The sequence below is a fragment of the Typopeltis vanoorti genome, chromosome 2 (genome assembly GCF_054136105.1).
Source record: "Typopeltis vanoorti isolate ZY-2024b chromosome 2, IOZ_Tvanoo_1.0, whole genome shotgun sequence".
Taxonomy (NCBI): Eukaryota; Metazoa; Arthropoda; class Arachnida; order Uropygi; family Thelyphonidae; genus Typopeltis; species Typopeltis vanoorti.
This window is the reverse complement of record NC_143550.1, coordinates 188051092-188073218: the sequence shown is the minus strand read 5'-3', so window position 1 is coordinate 188073218 and position 22127 is coordinate 188051092. Positions and strand designations below refer to the sequence as shown.

Here is a 22127-nt window from a genome sequence, read left to right as displayed (position 1 = left end):
TCGATGATAATGACGAACAAATTGACTTGGCGCCGAAGGAATCTACCCTCAAAGAAATGGACAAAATGTTTAGAATTGCTGAAAATTTTAAAGAAAAAATGTTGAATAGCAATCCTAATCTCGAGCGATCACTGAAAATTCCATCCGTTGCTACCGAGTTTTATACGAAGAAAAACGAAAGAAAAAATTCTACCAGACAACTCTACACCAATTTTTATCCAAGAAAGAATAATTGTATGTGCATGTACTTCTTATATATAAATAAAGATTAAAGAATAATCTTGTTTTTCTTAATGAACTTCATTTTTTACTTAACACGTTTAACACATTTCTTTTTTACTTGATATATAAAATTTAATTAATAGATTTGAAAAATCCTTGGCATTGATTACCCATTTTACACACATTATTTATCCCGATTATCGCAGATTCGATTATTGCGGTATTTTTCATGCCAACAATAACCGCGATAATCGAGGTATTCCTGTACTAAATAAAGAGTAAAGCCATGCTAATCAAATTTATATAACAGCATAGTGGTCTGAATTAAGCCAGTATGTTAAACAGTATGCCCTAGTCATTTATTTTGGTTGGAAATGACTTTGATTGAATTAATGTTAAGAATGATTTTTCAAGTGAACACAAATTAGCCATTCTTACCCACTTGGGAAAGAAGTGCACACATTAACATCATAGATACCTAGCTAAACTCTACCATGCGCACAATTACTGGGACGCTGAGAAGCACCCCTTTTCCCTGGCTTTCTGTCCTATCTAACATTGCTCCACCAAATATATGGAGCAGACAAGCCTCAATTAAAGAATTCAATAAAGTAATGAGCAACCCATTCCTTCCCCAGTGATTGTCAGGGCTATGGGGGGAATATTGTGACTGTGAATATTCCCCCCATAGCCCTGACAATCACTCATATTGTGAACGATTGCCCAAGGTGCCAATTTCATGGTAACCTCCAAAACATCCACAAGGTGATGGATGAGGCCCTGGATTGACTTTCTGGACTAGACCTATAGCTGCATTGTATTCTTTTTGTCATAAGAATAATAAATAAGTCTTCTGTCCCATGTTAGTCCTCTTAAATATCCTTTCTAATCCTTTGTTCTAATGCTTCAGTTTTTGGGATTACCTGTCGGCATGATGACGTCACTTCAGCTCACTCTGTTTGAGTATCTATTTTCTGCGCTTATGTATTATTCGCATGACTTTGCAAATTTTTTTTTTTTGCTTATTCATTATACTATCATCATCAAATACCTACCATGTACCTCAAGGGCGTACAGGATATGATAGTACTACATGAAAAATTTCCATCATTACTAACTTCCTATCTACAGTTTTCCTACAAATCAGTCTTACTTTTCAAAACTCCAACATTATCAGATCTTATATTTCCATCGTCTAAGATACTGGAAGATATCTTCATTATACTTCAAACCATCACAAGACACACAAACTGAGTATTATCCACATGTTGAAACATAGAGCCAAAAAGTTTATATCAGAAGAGGAGGATACACAGAATGAACTCTCACTAATAGCCAACACATTATCACAAAATGGATATCCTCAAAACATCATCAAAAAATATCTATACAATGACAACCTCAGACAAGAAGAATCCCGCTGTCAGCACATTTCTACTGTAGTGATACCTTTCATCAAGTCAATTTCTTATCAAACAGCAAGAATACTAAGAGCCCACAACATCAGAGTGGTCTTCAAACCAACCACCAACATCAGACAAGTTTTAGGATCTCCAAAAGATAAAGTTCAGTTCTACAAATATCCAGGAGTATATTACGTTCCCTGCTCCTGTGGTCTTGCCTACATCAGACAAACTTCACGAAGTTTAGAAATTTGACAAAAAGAACATGTTGGTGATGTAAACCACAACAGAAGCATCTCTTCCGGCTTAGCACATCATTTCTGCATGTCTAACCACACGATAGATTGGCAAAACAGTTCCATGCCATATCTCGATGACGACTACAGGCATCGTGTATTTAAGGAGGCCACAATAGTATTAATAACCGGCGGAAACCTCAACAGAAATCAGGGTGTAATTCTAAACAGTTCGTGGAAAAACTTGATCCTCTCTCTCAATCAATCTGAACTACAGCTAGCCAGTAATCACATTACAAGTCTACAACAAACACGCATGCATGATAATGAATAAGAACAATAAGTCATCTCTATCACGCGAAACGTGTAACCATAGCTACTAGTTTGGTTTACAACGTTTTTTATGTTCCTTTTAATTTACATTTACTAACTTTCATATCTCCGTAAAGCCAGACAGTTTGCTGGCGAAACTGGTAGGTTTTAATAAATGTTTTATTGTAAACTGGTCTGTATTAATAACATTGTATTTCTATTATAAAACAACCAAAAACATATAATTTAAATAGACAAGAATAGTAATAAACGTTGAAGTATCAAAACAAATTGGAAATTACAGGTAAAAATTGCCACACATAATTGATACATAAAAAACGTATTTTTTCAAGTTATTCTAACAGGTGTGCCATTGTTTATTGCAAGTGTGCATGCAGGCTCACGTGAACGCCAATATTGAATAACTGCAGCATGGCTATCTGGGATGTTATAACTCAATTGTAGAATATTGATTCTACAATTTTCCTCTCAAACTCATCATCACAACGAAAGATATTTTGTGATCTATCCCAGCAAACGGAGTGGCTTTGTTGATCATCATTAGGATTATTTGAAAAAAGAACATGGCTGGATAATGCAGTTGCATGAGATCTTTTGTAAGAGATGTCTCTCTTATGCTCTTCTATACGATGTTCAATAGATTTGTTAGTTTGTCCAAAATAAGGGATATTGCAATCACACCATAATTTATATACACCTGGATATTTTAGGTTGTGATGAGTAGGTTTTGGATGACTGATTAGAGAACGGATTTTAGGAAGTGTGGTGAAGAACGTCTTGATATTATATTTTTTAAGGACTTTAGCTGATTTTTTAGAGACTGTGCTAATGTATGGAATGGAGATGCTACCTTTAAAATTAATAGTTTCTGTTGTGCACTGCCTGGGAGGGTCCAGAAGAAATTTCTTAATCGTTTTTTCAGAGTATCCATTTTGTTTAAAGATAAAAGTGAGGTGATTTATTTCTTTTTGTAGTTCATCTGGTTCATTCAAGAGAGAGCGTGCTCTGTTTCCTAAGGTAGATATAGTTCCAAGTTTTTGTGGTGGAAAATGATGAGAAAGATTATGCAGATATCTATTAGTATGAGTAGGTTTTCTGTACATAGAGATTTTTAATCTTTCAGAGCATCGTGTAAACATGATATCCAGGAAAGCTAAGGAGTTATTATTTTCTAGATCAGCAGTAAATTTTATATTAGGATGTTGGATGTTCAGATGATGAAGAAAATCTGAGAGATGTATGCCCATGATTCCAAATAATGAATATATCATCAACATCGTTTCCAAATTTTTGGTTTAAATGAGAAGGAAGATATGGCTTTTGTTTCAAAAATATATTAACACACACACACACACACACACACACACACACACACACACACACACACACACACACACACAATGCTCTATCCCGAAAATTTCGAACCTGCATAAGTTTAAGTGATCAATAATCAAGCCCCAACTAATTAAAGGTATAGATTAACATAAACTGGGAATGCCAACAACATCTGCTTTGTCTTTAATTTAAAAGTCTTATAATCTTGCACTCAATACATAGTCTAAGTTAAACAAATAAATTTGTAAAACAAATAAATTTGTTAGATTATAGAGCACGAAAACATAAGATCTGGTAGAAATGAATAAATGGTAGCAGTCGATAGTTGAGGCAGTCGACCATTCATGACATCTCATGAAGTTTAAGTTAAGTAAAGAACACAAAGGCAAAGCAGGATTGAGAAATACAGAAATAATACTGAAAGAAATATAACACACCCTTGTTCACATTTGCAGCAACCTTGCCAACATTCATTCTGACATTCAACTAACAGTTATCATTCTTCTTACTCTTCCCCATACTTCTGATGCTCTCCACTGCAATATTGCCAACACAGACTCATCAGTTTCACTTTCTTTCTACAAATCTTTCACTCAATGGAGTGAATATGTTTTACACACAGTGCACCAAATAAAATTATATATATTAAAATCACTCAACATTGTTTTGTACATTGGTGCCATGACATACAATACGGTATACTTATAACAAAAATAATAGTTTTTAAAACCGTACAAACAAGCAAACTAACACTCAAAAATATGATAATCCACCAAAAATAAATCAATTTTGGCTATTTAATTTCATTAACAGCTTATCTTTCAGCTACTAAATCTCAACATGCGAAGAGAAAAGTTTATTTCTCCTCTCCAAATATACAGAGAAATGAACAAACAGAAACCTAAGAGTCTCTGAAACATGCATTTATTTATTTAATATTTCAATTTTGGCAGTATTTCATTAGATCTAGTTACCCATCATTTAAATAAAATAATGCTGTAATTATTATTATTATTAGACACCTCCAGGGAGTCCAAAGACTCATCGAGGGAGGGAACCTGCTCTACAACTCTATCTCCACCACTGACTGCAACTACACCTATGCCATCTACCACCACTTCCAAAGACAATCGCAAACATCCATGCCCATGCCTGGATTTGAACCTGCAGCCTTTTGGCTGGAGAGTGAATATGCTAACCGAGTGGATAGCATAATATTGTGAAACACTAAGGAATCAGCTAGCATTAATTATTACAAACATTTGATAATTACATGTAGCTTCAAATGCCTAAATGAACCTTATTAGTCCATCCATAAAATTTTACATTTTCAAACTCAGTCCAAAATTTTCTAGCTGCTGTTTATAAATATACTCATATGAATTAAGTATTTTATGTATTGATAAAATTTGAAACTTCCATGTGTGGTATTTTCTATAGGAACAACAGACAGACCATGTGAAATTTCTCTGAGTCCTGCACCTACAGAACAAGAAATCCAATTTATTCTTGATGAAATAAGACACTATTTAAGTCCAGATATTGAAGGTAAGTAAATTGTATATCAAAATAAAGATGTATTATTAGATAATATATTATTACTGAAGTTTTTTCAGCAATAATATATCATTTATGTATTTTTATAAATTTTTGTAAGTAAATCTGTAATAATTTAATCAGTTCTGAACTCAACTGTAAAAATGATTTCAGATAATTGAAAATATATAGAAGTTTGCTTAATATATTGATATCTTATTAAGCAAACATATATTGATTGCCAAGAAAAATTAGAAAATATCCTGACCAAGCTGCATCGAACAAGTAACAAATATTATATGAAAATCAATTTTAGTAAAACAAAACTAATTGTAATAGGAAGAAAAAGTGAAGTAATCCAAATGAAAATAGGAAACAATAATATAGAATATCAAGTTAAGCATTTCAACTACCTAGGATCAATGATCACTGAAGATGTAGACCAGCATTTTCCAAATGGTGGGTCACAACCCGGCACCGGGTCACAAAAGCTAAATGCTGGGTCGCCTAAAAAAACTCTCGAAAACCTAGATGTTTCGTTTTTGAGTTTTCTTTTTTTACGAAATTCTAAATTACAAGTAAATAGCATTTAATCAGGACTAATGAATAAATAATTTAATTAATAGAGACGAAAAACGCGCTCTGTCCACATCGCCATTTCACAGTCTCTTTGTTCGCGGTAGAGTAGCTCAACTAACGGCAAAGCTGCGCTGCAGCAGCCACATCACCAGCCAAATCATTTGCCAGGCTGGCATTTGTTTTACTTGTCTGCCACATACTCACTCTGCTTGTTCATTTTGAGTTGAGCATCGAGAGAGAGAGCGTATTTTTTTGTATTTACTGATTACATGTACCTTGCCTGTGGGTTTGGCTGAACAACTGTAATTATTATAATTTATTTCATTCTTTATTCATCTCGCTTGCCATTACCCATTTAATGATGGATAAATGGGTAATAAAACAACAAACAAACAAACAATGTACTGGTTACAAACTCTTTGATTAGCACCAACAAACAAACAATCAAGTGACGTGCAGCTGGGCACGAGTTCTGAGAACAGTACTAACAAATGGCTGCATGATGTGTTGTCTACTACTCTTACAAAAAAGATGATGTACTGGACCCGACGGTATTCTGAGGATTACGTACAGTTTGGTTTCATCAAGGGTGCTGATGACAAACCATTATGTGTTATTTGTTGTGCAGCATTTTCAAACGAGTCCATGATACCTTCAAAGTTGAAGCGACATTTGGAATTGAAACATCTGAACTACAGTAATAAGGCAGTAGTTTTCTTTTTAAATAAAAAGAGAGAACTAATAGCTACCAAGAAGACTATATCTTCGAATTTTTCTCAGGGAGCTCAGCCTGAAAACCTTGTAATGGCTTCTTATGAAATATCAAAATTAATTGCTGAAACTGTTTATCCTCACAAGTAAATATGCTGACACTATCAGATAACACAGTGAAGCATAGAATCATGGAGATCACAGATAATATCGAAGAAACTGTCGTAGGTTACTTAAAAGAGTGACCTACGACAATTTTTTTCCTTGCAAATCGATGAAAGTACAGACATATCGGACAATGACAATTTAATGTGTTTTGTGAGATACAATTGTGACAATACAACTTGCACAGAATTTCTTTTTTGTAAACCTCTGACAACAAGAACAACAGCTGAAGAAATTTTTAATTTGATTGCAAATTACATCAATGAAAAGGGCATTGAATGGAAGAAATGTGTGGGACTGAGTAATGATGGAGTCCGCACATACTGGCCTTTTTCCGAAGATCAAAGCCTTACCACCAGACTGTGTATGGGTGCATTGTAGCATTCACAGAGAAGCATTGGCCGTCAAACGAATGCCATTGCTTTTAAATGCGACTATGCAAGAGTGTGTACAATTTATAAACTTTATAAAATCTCTTCCATTGAATTCAAGAATATTCTCTGCATCGTGCAAAGAAATGGGAAGTGAACATCTTTTACACTGCAAGGTGCGATGGCTGTCAAGAGGGAATGTTTTAAGAAGACCTATTGAAATGAAGTTTTAATGTTCTTAGACCAACATCCCCCAACAGCTAGGGATGTAATATTGGAATTCAAAGACAATTTTCATGATGTCAATTGGTTAATCAAGGTTGCCTACCTTTGTGACATTTTTGATTTTTGGAATAATTTAAATCTGGTATTACATGGTAGCAATGCAACTGTATTTAAAGTGTAAGAGAAGGTGGAAGCTGCAACAAGAAAACTAAATTTATAGTCCTGTCTTGTGTGGAAGCAGGGAATTACAAATATTTTACAAAGCTAACAGAATTGCAAAAAGAGTATAACATGAGTTCCATGCCAGATAAAATTTCATCTGTTATCAAGGAACATATGCTAGGACTGCAGGCAAGTCTGAAGGAATATTTCCCCCCAATCAACAACAACAAAGCATGGATAAGGAATCCTTTTACAGGGAAAGCAGAATCTGAGACAGAATTGCCAGATTCAGATATTGAATCTATAATTGAACTGTCATGTGATACGGCACTCAAATCTTCAACACAATACCACTGATAGATTTTTGGCTGTCTTGCTGTCAGGAGTACCCAGTTTTAGCAGAAAAAGCGATAAAATTAGTAATGCATTTTGCCACAACCTATAAGTGTGAAATGGGCTTTTCAACACTAGTTTTTCTAAAAAATAAATATAGAAACCGATTGGAAGTTGAACCAGATTTAAGAATAAAGTTATCATCTTTTCCTCCAAACCTGAAGTTTCTAGTTAACAAACAACAGCATCACACTTCTCATTAATAAATTACTTGGCTTTAGTTTAATTTCTTTATATTTCTGTAAGAGCAAATGCTTCTTTATTATAATAATAATAAATGAAAACTATGAACATTCAAATCTGTTTTATTTTACCTATTGGCCATAAAATTTTTAGTGGGTCATGAAGATGAAGTATTAAAATTACCAGGCCATGGAAAAAACAATTTGCGAAACCTTGATATAGACTATTTCAAAACCATAAAACACAGAATCAGTAATGGATGGATAACAAATTATTGTTCCATACAAAAAATATGGAACAATAAAAGATTAAGCAAAGAACTCAAATTAAAGATATATAAAACAATGATAATTCCCACAATACTTTATGGCTCAGAATGCTGGATCCTAAAAAAAAAAAAAAAAAAAAAAAGAAATGGATAAACTCAGTGCTTTTGAAATGAAATGTCTAAGAAAAATCAGTGGAACAAACTGGACAGAAAGAAAAACAAATGAAAAACTGCTATAATATGTGATTAGACTGTTTAAGGCAAGTGATAGAGTAGTTTCAATATGGACTTAAAATTTTTAATTGAGTAGCTATGGCAAGTTCATTAGCATTGATAAAATTTCTAGTTCCTGGAAAGATGGGGGAGATCATTGACATAGATGTTGAAAAGTAATGGTGATAAGACTTCCCTGGGGAAGGCCTATTTTTGGGGGATGCCAACGGCTCTTCCTACCCCCCCCCCCAAGGTTCACAAAAAAGCACCTGTTTTCCAAGAGTGATTGGATCAGGAGGACAAGACAATAGTCTCAAGTTGGTCTGTATATTTTATTTCTGAGTATGAGATGGTTTATGGTATCATATGCTGCAGTCTATAGAGACTGCTCATGTGGCTAGTTTTTGCTCATAACCATTTTCTATATATTGAGTGAGGTTGAGAATTTGTGATGTACAGGATTTGCTTGGTCTAATAAGGTGGCTCAGCAATAAGGTGGTGTTCGATTAGGGATTGTGGCCTATTCAAAATTACTTGTTCATAGAGTTTAAAGAGGCTGCTGAGTAGTGATATAGTTCTGTAATTTTTTTCTTCGGTTGGAGTTTTCCTTGGTTTCAGAAAAGCCACCACTTTAGTATTTCTCCAGATAGTTGGTATCCTTAGGGTTCTCAGGCAAGTGTTGTATAAGTTTAATAACCACTCTTTAGTCCTGGATCCAAAATGTTTTTAATTTGTTCAATACAGATATCATCAAGGCCTTCATATTTTCTAGGTTTTAATAGGTTTGTGGCAGTGTTGAGTTCAATGATGGTGAAATCTGAGTTAATCATATTTTGTTCCTCACTTGGGGCTCTAAATATCTTATTTTTGGGATGCTTCTTAGGGAATTTTCCATTCAGCAGCAGCTGGTGAGCAATTTGATTAGCTGTTCCTGTGGATGCTCATATGCTTACTGAAATCCTTCCTAATGCTGTTGATAAAGTTCAATGCCTTTCTGCTACTATGGGTCATATCAAGGGCATCTATATCTTTTTTCCATGAGGTTAAAAGGTGTGTTATCCTGGAGCATATTTTTTATCTTGCATGGATAGTCTCCTCTGAGAAGAGGCTGGTTTTATATATTATAAAAACAATATATATTTATAATAGAAGTGGATCTGGCTCCCACTGATGAGACCTCAGTAAAGGTTGAAACTGGTCTGGTGGTGACCCTTCCCATAATCCATAGCATTATACATGTCTGCAAGGATATGTGCTTTGCATTTTGGGATACTAAGGCAAGAGGTGTGAAGTCAATACCACGAGTTTCCCCAGTCCTAAAAATACTTCAGGTGTAAACTTGTTTGCTTACACTTGGATAAAGGATTAAACCAAGTATATAATTTCTTGGCAGCCTTAATTTATGGTATAATCAAGTGGAAAAAACTTTCATTAAAGTTAATTACTGTGGATATTGTACAATTCATTATTCAAGAGAATTTCAGAAGGTAGTATTCATCTGTTTCGTTAATTACAAGAAAGCTTTTGATCGCGTGGATTTTAATGAGATCAATGGGAATACTTGAACATTTAATTCACTTGATAAGTGAGCTGTATGATAACCAAGAAGTGTCAGTAAAAACAGTCTTCGGAGAAACAGACAGTGTTCGAGTGGAAAAAGGGATGCAGTAGGGTTGTACAGTGTTATTATTATTATGGGCATCTCCATGGAGTCAGTTTTGACCATCGCGGGAGACCCAAACTATCAAAACAATATCTATCATACCTCTTCTTGAATTTATTTACAGACGAAGAATTCACAACTGAGTCAAGCAATGCATTTCACTCATTCACCACCCTCCAGGTGAAAAATTAGTTCTCACACCCTTGTTAACCACACCTTTCCTTAATTTCCAGGGATGATCTCTTGTTCTTCCATCGCTATCACACAGCTGAAATATTTCCCCTGCATCAATCTTATAAAAACCTTTTAGTAATTTAAATGTTTAAAGTTCTTGTGGTTAAAAAGCTCATAGTCGGATCTCAGTTCCAGACGGGTGGTCCACCACCCAGTGGTTACTGCCCTGCCTGAACAATCTTGCCGGTTTTCCTTGATTCTCTTCACCAAGTGTCTTGGGTGACCAGCATGTTTACTTTGAAAAAATTAGTGCTTAAAGCAGGCATAACACCAGAATAATGGTGCATGGAAAAATGGAATAGGACCTCGGTTCTATTTTGCTGTTTTTCGGAACACGAGGTAATGATTAAGAGGAATAAACAGGGGCATTCTAGCTGGAATTAAGATTGATGGCAGAAAAATAAATAATTTAAGATATGCAGATGATACAACCATCATGGCAGAAACTAAGGAAGATCTGAAGCAGTTTATTCTGTTGGTTAGGTTACAATGGAAAGTAACTAAGCTGGGCTTAATTTAAACTTCAACAAAACAAAAGTGATAGCTTCTGGCAATTTAAATAAATTTATAATAGAGGGAGATAAAATAGAAATCATTGAAAGTTATGATTTACTGGGGTCCAGAATCAGAAACAATGGTAAATGTGAAGATGAAATTAAAGGAAGGATAGTCATAGGTGTATATCATGAGTTCCTTGTAGCTGTATTCATTTAATTTCATTAAGCCTATTAATGAGCCTTCCTTCACTGTATCTCTAGAATGCTGTTTGTGACTAATGGAATTGGTTCGATGTGTGAATGCCACATGCAGCTATCTTGCTGACTTTAGCTGGGCTCTAGTCTTACAACGGCTTGTCAGCTGAATTCATTCTTTAGTTAAATGATGTATTGCAGCCATTTTCTAGAATTTTATTATCACAAAATGTCTTGTTTTCACTTCAGACATGAAATGGAAAACTACTCCAAAATGCCTGCTTTTATGCTGTGGATTATTTGCATACACCACTAACGGTGCTACTCATTTCTATATGGTAACCCAGACTCAGCATTCTGCTTTTTCTCTCCTGAGCTCTAGTAATTATTATATTTGCTTCTTAATTTATGGAAACCAGTGTATGTTCAGAGCTTAAAGATTAAAGAATGACAGGTATGTGGCACATCCTGGTACATACCAATGGTTGTCTAATTCCAACCAGGAATATCATTCATCCTTACTTTTTGATGTGTATGTAAATACAATTTTGTGTATTTGCTCTGTTGATGTGATGAGATACTCATCATGAAATATAAGGAGTTTATCTGAAATAATTTTCCTTTACATAATTTACATATATAGTCAGTTCATCATTTCTAGTTTTGCAAAACATATAAATACTTGTATATTCCCATGCTTTCATATGTTTATGATATGATTTCATATGCTTATTTCTTAAATTTACAAAGTAATTATGATGGAACACTGAAGAGCTTATCTTCAAGTTTTTATGTTGTTGTGATATATATCTTTTGTATTCTTCCCAAAACCATTCTACAACTTTGTTTAATTAGTTATTTCTCTGTATTCTCTTAGAAACCATGCTACCTCGCTAGCCAGGGATTGTCAATGTCTGTCAAAGAAGAAATTATCGAATTTTTTCTTTTCGAGGACTAAGTTCTGTCCACCATGAAGTTGGGTTCTTGTTTTCAAACTACTTCATTCACTTTTTATTATTATTATTACGTAACACCTCCAGGGAGTTCAGACTCATCAAGGGGAGGGCACCTACTCTCCATCTCCACCAACAACAACCTTCATCATCTACACCATCTACTACCAACCACCATCACTAGCATTTTCACAGACATTCACAAACATCGATGCTCACAGCAAGATTCAAACCCACAACCTTTTGGCTGGAGAGTGGATACACTAACCACTTGGCCACTTCTCTAGTAATATATTTGAACATTTTGAATTACATTTGAAAGCTGTTCACCTTTGATTCTTTTAAATATTTTGCACTTATTTTTCTTTTGAGTGTGCTTTATCCATTTCTGTATGTGCGCGTAAGTAAAAGACTTTTCTTTCTCTTCAGTCACAGAAAAGAATGCTGCTGATTTCTTTCCATTGCCATCCTTTTCATTTGAGTCTAAAAATGTGGCATCCTGATTTCATATCACCCAGAAACTTCTGTCTTGGTCTTCTGCACTGTCTCTTACCTAACCTATCACCACCTTTCCTCCAAAACTAGTTTTCACAGTTATTATTATTATTATTATTATTATTATTACCCCAAGACCTCATGGAGTCAAAAGACTCATCTGGGAGGTCCTTTTATCACACACACACAGCTCATCATGCCGTGCCTTGAATACATTCAAACATCTTGCAGACACCACACTCTCAGGCAAGGCATTTCAATCATTCACAACTCTGTATGAAAAAACCTGCCTCTCACTCCCTTACTCAAACCCTCTTTATACAGTTTCCAGGGATGACCACTGGGTATAACAACCCCTTACTAACTTATAGGTCTCTAGCATATCTCCCCACTTCCTCCTCTCCACCAGGTTCTGCAAATTACATCTTTTCAATCTTTCCTCATATTCAACATTCCAGAGGTCAGAAACTACCATAGTTAGTCGCCTTTGGACCCTTTCAAACATCTTTTCATCCTTCTGAATACCCAGCGACCAAATCTGGGCACAATACTCCATGTGAGGCCTAATCAAAGCCTTATACAACAGAACAATAATCTCCCTACTTCTACACATCAATGCCTCCCACATCATTCCCAGAAGCCTTTGTGTTGTCTTCACAATTTTGGCTGTGTCCCCCTAAATTTCGGATCCTTTCCACTATCACCCCCAGATCTCTTATTTCTTCCACTTCCAACAATATATCCACACCAAGCATAAATTCTGCATCTCATCTTTGTTTTCCACATTTTAAAACCTTACGTTGTGCAACATTGAACTCACATCTCCATTTCCATGCCCAATCACTCAACTTATTCAAGTCTTCTTGTAAGGCCACAACATCTTCACTAATATTCATGGTTCATCCCAACTTTGCATCATCTGCATACAACTGAATATCTCCATCCAAATATTCACCTATATCATTAATATACAAGTTAAACAGTAATGGCCTCAAAACAGACCCCTGAGGCACTCCACTAGTAACTTTCCTTTTCCTAGATATTGCTCCCCCCATACACAACTTGTTGATACCTATCAGATAGCCAGTCTCCAATCCAATGCACTAATCTAATATCCAACATCATCTGCTCTAGTTTGACAATCAATTTATCACGAGGTACTCTATCAAAAGCCTTTGCGAAATCTAAGTATATTACTGTGTATCCTTCTCCTCTGTTGAAGGAAGCAGTCACTTTATTGTAATAAGTAAGTAGATTACTAAAACATGACCTCCCTTTAGTAAATCCATGCAGTCTATGAAAGATAATATCATTGTTGTTAACCCAACTCTGGATCCTAGTTCTCACAAGCTTCTCCAACTACACCTGACACACAGATAGGCCTATAGTTTGATGCTTGAGTTCTATCACCTCCTTTATGAAGTGGCACAATCTTGGCCTCCTCCCACTCCTTAGGGACTTGACCGAGTGTAAGACTCGTATTAAAAAAATATGTCAAGACAGGTGTCAACTCCCTGGCACATTCCTTCAGAATAGGTAGCGATATATTATCAAGTCCCACAGCCTTATTAACATCTAGTTTACTCAACTCCCCATACATCTCTTGCTCACTTAGTCAGTTTCTCATCCCCCCCATCATCTACTGCTCTCAATCTCTCCATGAAGTCACATTTACAAGATTAAAAGACCTTTATGAATTGCTCATTAAGTATCTACACCACACATTCTGCAACAGCTGACTTTATACCAATTTCTCCTATCAATGTCATCCTTCCATAATCATTCTTTCTTTTGCTGGCTACATATCGAAAGAACTCCTTAGGATTCTTTTTGGCTTCATTATTAACTGTTGTTCATACCTCTCTTTAGCTACCCTTACCAACCAAGTCACCCTTCTTGCCTGGTCCTTGTAGACCTCATGGAATTGGTTATTTCCACTTATCTTATGCTGCCTCCACAATGCCCTCTTTCTCTGTATTGCATGATTAATCTCTTTACTCATTCATCTCACACCTACCTTATTTAACCTTCTCACCCTTGGAATACACTTAGACATTGCATCTACTAGATAGTTTTTGAAAATCCCCCAAGCTGCACTGATCTCTTTTCCAGCTAACTCCTCATTCCATGCTACACCTGCAAGCTGTCTCCTGAGTTCTTCATAATTACCACCCTTGTAGTTCCACATATACCCTTTTCTCACAGAGGTCTCACACTGCTGGCAACCACCCAGGTAATCCCTCATGGTGACTCTCACCAATTGGTGGATGATTTGACACCTCTTTTCACACTGGTCTGCTTTAGATGACGTCCTATTCAATTTCCTCTTCTATTTTCCACTGTCATATCCATTGCTATCATGCTCAAAACTAAATGGTGATCACTTCTTATTTCACATCATCTTTATATTGAATGTATCTTGAACCAGTATGTTGATATCACTGTCAACAATAATATAGCTGATAACACTTTTCTTATTTCTTGTGTGTGCCATCTCCTTGTTAATTTATGCCGATTTTTACATTGGAATACAGATCAGTAATGAATAGTCTATGTTGTCAACAGAAATCTAGCAACTAGTTACCATCATTATTAGTTTTGCTCTACTCTCCAAATTTTCCCAAAACACTTCTAGATGTTTGGGATTTGTTTCTTACTCTGTTGTCCTGTCTGTTTCTAATAATTACTATACTTCCCTACAAGAATTTTGTGTGGGACCAAACCACACGTATTCATACATGCATACATATATAAAGATTCTTCAAGTAACTAGTAATTATTGAGGTCTGACAGATAAATAGCTTTCTATACCAGATATCTGCACTGATCATTTACTCCCACTCTAAGCCAATTCTTTAACTCAGCCTGGGTTAAATACAACATAATTGCTTGGTCAACAACTTTAACCAAGTCTGTGTTATGAATTCTGACAAAATGGCTAAACCATCATTGTCCTTGCTAAGAGTACCACCATCCAAGATATTTTCATCATTATTCATTATGTCAAACCACCTTTTCCCAAGATACTCATTAAACACTAAAACATCAAAGGCATCTTTTCCGATTATTGCTCTTACATAGTGTCCAAGTCTTGGCTTCATAACACACAAAGAAATAACACGACTATCTGTAATTTTCAATTTTTCATTTTAATAAATTATGGAGACAAACCGTTGTTAGATCTTGAATGGGGACTCTTTCAACAAAAAAAAGTCATTCATTCAAGATTTAATGAGAAACAAAATTCTGAGCTATAAATGCTTGCACTATTGGTTAATTAAGAAAAATATAAAAGAAAACCTGTTACAATTAGAAAGAAGTAAAGTTGAGGAGAAAATTGTATGTTAAAATAGAATTATATTGTTAAAATTATTGATGTCTAAATTATACTGTATAAGAATGTAAATCTAAGTGCAAACAAAGGTTCAAAGGTTGCTAGCTAACTGCCTATGATGACGTCACGGCGCAACAGAAGCGTTCGTGGAAGGCGCGCTGAACTCGCGTTCGGCAAAATGGTGCACTCTTCAAGGAGCAGAAGTGTGATGCAATCGCATAGGAACGAATAAGAGAGCACAGTTAGAGATCCTCCATTATGAAAAGAGGGCACTGAAAAGAAGAATAAAAAAGCGAGTTCACTCGGATTTGAAACCCCCCCCCCCATTTTTTCTGTTCCTGTTTTCTCGTGTGGACAAGCAGAGTGCTGACCAATGGACGGCGTCGGAAGTATTCTCCTTCCCGGTTGCTAGCTGAAGGAGTCGGGCATGCTATACATGAGCTGGTGGTAGATACCAACTAGGGCCATCAGTAAAAGTTTACCGATTCAAAACAGCGGAATAAGTTCCTCAAAAAGGACGGCCGAGATGACGATATCGACCCAATAGACAAGCGTATATATGGCAAAGTGCAAGGAATGGCGATTTGCGCCGATCAGTGTAATCTCCACGTGGGCGCGACTCGATAAAGCCGAAAGACATCTGAATACAAAGGATGGACGAAAAGAAGTGCGATATCCTCTCAGGACATTGGTAACGTACAGTAAATTCCTTATTCTTGTAACGATTAGTATTGGGGCAAAAGGAGAAGAACAGATTTCCAATTGAAAAGAAAGAGAACTTTTAAGTGACTTTTGTGCTCAGTAACGTGTTAATCATATTGGACTAGTAGTCTGAGAGTATGCAACGCTTAGTTGAATATGAATTGACCTTTGTTATCAAGTTTTACTTAGAATTTTGAATTACTATTTCATGATAAATATGTGCTTATTTGATCTGTAGGTGTAAAATTAGTGTTTAGATAATTAATGTGTTTCTTATAACTCAGCTAATGAATTAGAATTCTGATATGACATACTACCTTGATATGTAAAAGTTTATTGTATGAATTTTTGATAATTAATAAACATGTTTTTTCTATGTAAGTCTGAGTTTGTCTGAGCATGAGATTGAAATTACTACTCACTAAAGTTCGAACCTGTGAATAAGGGGAAATTAAAGAAAGTTTAGGCCATGACTGCAATATTGAAGTTTCTATAGGCACTTAATACTTTAATAAGATTAGGTAATACTTAAACTCTGGAAAAGTTTTTTTTGTACAAGAATTCTTCTTTACTAGGACTCTGGCTGGCGCAGCTAAAATAATTTTTTTTGTCAGAGTTCCAAATAGAGAAGCAGCTCCATAGAGATAAGTCAGAGATTTCAGGCTTAGTTAGTACGACAAGGATTTAAGATAGCACATAAAGAACTAAAGATATGATTCTAACAAAGGCGCAGCCAGAAAGAAAATAACAATGGCGCAGCAGCCAGTAGGATGTGATTAGGTCCCGAAAAAAAAAAATTTTAAACAGATTGACCTATCACAGTGAGGTGGTCTTTAGTCTCATGCACAGCAATCAGGAAATTTTGGAAGGGAACTTTGAAAATTGAACTTGTGAGACAGTGTAAACTAATAGTACAGATATGTCTCTTCCGTCGAACTCCCAGTCAAACAATTCAGCTTCTGATTCGGAATTCTTTAGGACAATAAATCCTCAACAGATTTTTCTTCGGTTCTCTGGAGAAGACACAGACAATTTGAGATCGTTCTTTGAATATATAGAAGAGCTTAGAAAGATTGGGCGATGGAGTGACTTCCAGCTACTTATCCTGCTCCGCAGTAAGTTAGTTGGAAGAGCAAAAAGCTTCTTTTTCTCTTCGCCAATCCTAAAAGAAACTTTGAACTACCAGAGGTTTAAGGAAATCCTAATTTCCCAGTTTTCTAAGGTGAAGAACGTAGGACCTAACCTCTGGAAACTTCAAAGGATGGTACAAAAAGAGAAGGAAAGCATCTCTGATTTTCATAACAGGTTGCTTACCCTTGCTAGTACTATGAGAAAAAACATCACTTTGATTGGGCTGTTTTTCAACATTTCAGAATTGGCTTAAGGCAGGAACTGAGGGAAACAGCTTTTGGGAAAGGGGTAAATTGTTTGAAGAGTTGTTACGAAGCAGTAAAGGAAAGAGAACAGCTGCTTGGGGATATTTGTCCTGCAGCTGCAGTAGGACCAGTTAATGTGATCAAAGAAAGTAGAGATGCTGGTGGGGATCCCAATCCTATAAAACAGGGATTGGAAAGGAAGGAAAAACAAAAAGTGCAGAGAGGTAATGAAGGAAACAAAACCGAGTCAGTTAGTAGTGTTGCAGTTGATGCCTGGCCTTTTAGTGAAGTTCACTCCCTGGTCAGGAAGGAGGTGGAAAGGCTGCAACAACCAGTTATAGAGCGGCTTGACTCAGTCATGAGTCAGTTGACGTTAGGTCCTCTCAAGGATCAGGAGACTCTTTCCTTTCCAGAAATGAAAATAACTAGTATGATTCATAGAGAAGTTGAGCGATTGCAACAGCCAGTGCTGGAGAGAATGGATTCCCTAATGCAGAAAATGATAGAATTGTCTGCCAAGTGTCAGACGAGCTCTCCTTTGTCCTCGAACGGAGATGATAAAAGGTCTTTTCGCAGAGAAGTTCCTAGGTATTACAATTGTAACAAATTGGGACACCTTGCCCAAGACTGTTTTATTACAACTAGAAACTCGAGAGGAAGATATCAATCAGAAACAACGTCACACATGTGTGCTAGACCATTTGATAAAAGGGGAAAAGGAGCAAGTGTCACTTCCCTGGAATGGCAGTAAATGCAAGAATCTGCAGAAGGGATTTAAAGGCACTCATTGACACCGGTTCCCAAGCTTCCATTATATCTGAGAAGTGTCTTCTCAAGGAACTGGAGCCCTTTGTTAATGGAAGAATTAAATGGCTGAGAAAACCCATCCGACTTTTAGGAATATCCCCTTCCACAACTCATGCCACTAAATTAATAAGACGATGAGTGGGACTGCCGGAGTTTGGCTTATATGCATGGCATAACTTCTTGGTCCTACCAAAAAACTCTCTCTCTCAAATTGGATTGATTCTGGGGGAGGATTTCCTGAAACAATATGGTTTCTCATGCGACTACTATACAGAAGAAATTCGTTTCCATGGGAGAAGGAATATCGCTGTGACAAATCCAAACTATCGAGACCAAGGAAGGCGAGACGTCCCTCTGAACAACAAACATTGGTGCATAAAGGATGCCGAGTTGAAAAGGGAAGAGGAGAAGCATGAGGTTTGCTCTCAGCCAAAATCAAATGAAACTGTCCTACCAAAGAAGGGAGAGAATTCTAGTGCTGAAGGTAATGATAAAGTCAAAGTATCAGAAGATAATGAGATCACAAGTGAGAGACAGAGTGCCATGCAAAAGGGGACAGTAGGAGGCAACCACATCAGCGACGGTAACAAAGTTCACAGCAGGACAACAAGTGACACTTGTCATTCTCTAGGAAGGCAGGATGAGCAGGGCAACATGGCTTGCATATGTCAAGTGATCTCTGAAAACTCAAGGAATGCATCCTGCCCCAAAAAAAATTTGAATTTTAGACGGATAAAATGGAAGAGTCAGACCCAGAGAAATGAGGGAAGAATTAGGAAAAAATTTTCTGGTGAAGAATTTTTTTAGAAAAAAGGAGGAGCCTTTGTTAGATCTTGAATGGGGACTCTCTCAACAAAAAAAAAAAGTCATTCATTCAAGATTTAACAAGAAACAAAATTCTGAGCTAGAAATGCTTGCGCTATTGGTTAATTAAAAAATATAAAAGAAAACCTCTTACAATTACCTTAGAAAGAAGTAAAGTTGAGGAGAAAATTGTATGTCAAAATAGAATTATATTGTTAAAATTATTGATGTCTAAATTATACTGTATAAGAATGTAAATCTAAGTGCAAACAAAGGTTCAAAGGTTGCTAGCTAACTGCCTACGATGACGTCACGGCGCAACAGAAGCGCTCGTGGAAGGCGCGCTGAACTCACGTTCGGCGAAATGAGTGCTCTTCAAGGAGCAGAAGTGTGATGCAATCATGTAGGGACGAATAGGAGAAGACAGTTAGAGATCCTCCATTACAAAGCGAGTTCACTCGGGTTTACCCCCCCCCCCCCCCGTTTTTTCTGTTCCTGTTTTCTCGTGTGGACAAGCAGAGTGCTGACCGATCGATGGCGCCGGAAGTATTCTCCTTCCCGGTTGCTAGCTGAAGGAGTCAGGCATGCTATACGTGAGCTGGCGGCAGACACCAACTAGGGCCATCGGTAAAAGTTTACCAATGCGAAACAGCAGAATAAGTTCCTCGAAAAGGACGGCCGAGATGACGATATCGACCCAGTAGATGAACGAAAGTGCAAGGAATGGTGATTTGCATTGATCAGCGTAATCTCCACGTGGACGCGACTCTATAAAGCAGAAAGACATCTGAATACAAAGGATGGACGAAAAGAAGCACGATATCATCTCAGGACATTGGTAACGTACAGCAAATTCCTTATTCTTGTAACGATTAGTATTGGGGCAAAAGGAGAAGAACAGATTTCCAATTGAAAAGAAAGAGAACTTTTAAGTGACTTTTGTGCTCAGTAACGTGTTAATCATATTGGACTAGTAGTCTGAGAGCCTTAGAGTATGCAACACTTAGTTGAATGTGAATTGACCTTTGTTATCAAGTTTTACTTAGAATTTTGAATTACTATTTCATGATAAATTTGTGCTTATTTGATCTATAGATGCAAAATTAGAGTGTTTAGATAATTAATGTGTTCCTTATAGCTCAGCTAATGAATTAGAATTCTGATATGACATACCTTGATATGTAAAAATATATTGTATGAATTTTTGATGATTAATAAACATGTTTTTTCTATGTAAGTCTGAGTTTGTCTGAGCATGAGATTGAAATTACTACTCACTAAAGTTCGAACCTGTGAATAAAGGGAAATTAAAGAAAGTTTAGGAAGTTTAGGCCATGACTGCAATGTTGAAATTTCTATAGGCAATTAATACTTTAATAAGATTAGGTAATACTTAAACTCTGGAAAGTTTTTTTTTGTACAAGAATTCTTCTGTACTAGGACTCTGGCTGGCGCAGCTAAAATAAGTAAATTTTGCCAACTCTTCTTATTTTATGACCCTTATGCTATTAGAGTACTCGAGGGCCATGGGGTCTTTTTTATTTCTGACCTTATAACTATGCCCTCTCTAGAAACGTTACTATAATTCTTCTATAATCTACTCCTTCCCCTTCAATATACCCTATTCCTCCTATGTGTTTAAATTCGGAAGAAGGCTAGTTCAGAAGCCTTAAGGTAGCAGCCTTACCACTGAATTATTCCTTCGTCAGGCTAGTCCCCTGACATGGAGAACATAATCCTACTTGTAAGCTGACAGAAAAAGATAATCGGATGGAATCTATGGGAAATGACCCTGGAATGGAAAAGGTAAAACAAAAATGGAAACGACAAAATATAATACACATAGCAAACTGGAATGTAAGAGGAGTAGCATATAAAGAAATAGAATTAGAAAAGTTATTAAATGAAAGAAATTTTAAAATAGCAGTAATCGATGAAACAAAAAAGAAATTAAAAGGAACTATGAGAGCTGAAAATTTTAATGTTGATATACAGTGGAGTCGACAGAAACCAAAGAGCACAAGCAGGAGTCATGATTTGGATTCATAACTCCCTTTCAAAACAGTTAAAACATTATAAATTATGGAGTGAAAGAATAATAGAAGCTAGAATAAAAATAGATAGAGGCTATTTAACAGTAATTGGTTTATATGCTCCAGAAGAAGGAAGAGAACAGGAAAATATTGATATTTATAACCAGCTACAAAACATATATAATAAAATAAATAAAAATGATTACATAATTTTAGCAGAAGACTTAAATGCAAGAATTGGAAAGATGAAAATTAATAATAATATAGGAATACATGGAGAACACACTCTAAACAGAAATGGTAAAAAATTGACTGACTTTGTAGTTTATAATAACCTAAAAATAATGAATTCCTTCTATAAACATAAAGACATACATAAATATACTTGGGCAGCAAGAGGATGGAAATCAATACTAGATTACTTTATACTAAATGAAAAGACATCAAAATTTTCACTAGATGTTAGAGTTCACAGAGGGTTTGAAATAAGCAGTGACCACTTCCTTGTTAAAATAAAATTAAGATTACCACCTAAATGGCTACAAGTAACAAGAACAGAAAGAAAAATTGAAACATTTGTTTATAAAACTAGACTATTGAATGACACAAATGTACAATGGCTATATGAACAAAGAATTAACCATTTATTTTAGATAAAATAAAACAAAATGAAGAAATGGAAATAGAATGGCTTAATAT

At 35.9% G+C, this 22127-nt stretch overlaps 1 protein-coding gene across 1 annotated transcript in view; it reads left to right on the top strand.

Moving 5' to 3' along the window:
• Gpo1 (glycerophosphate oxidase 1) overlaps positions 1 to 22127 on the top strand; it is a 550013-nt gene that overhangs the window by 239964 nt on the left and 287922 nt on the right. Inside the window, exon 10 of the mRNA XM_090414113.1 lies at positions 4970 to 5077. Within this exon, the coding sequence (XP_090270239.1) occupies positions 4970 to 5077 (108 nt within the window). The remainder of the gene's footprint in view (positions 1 to 4969; positions 5078 to 22127) is intronic.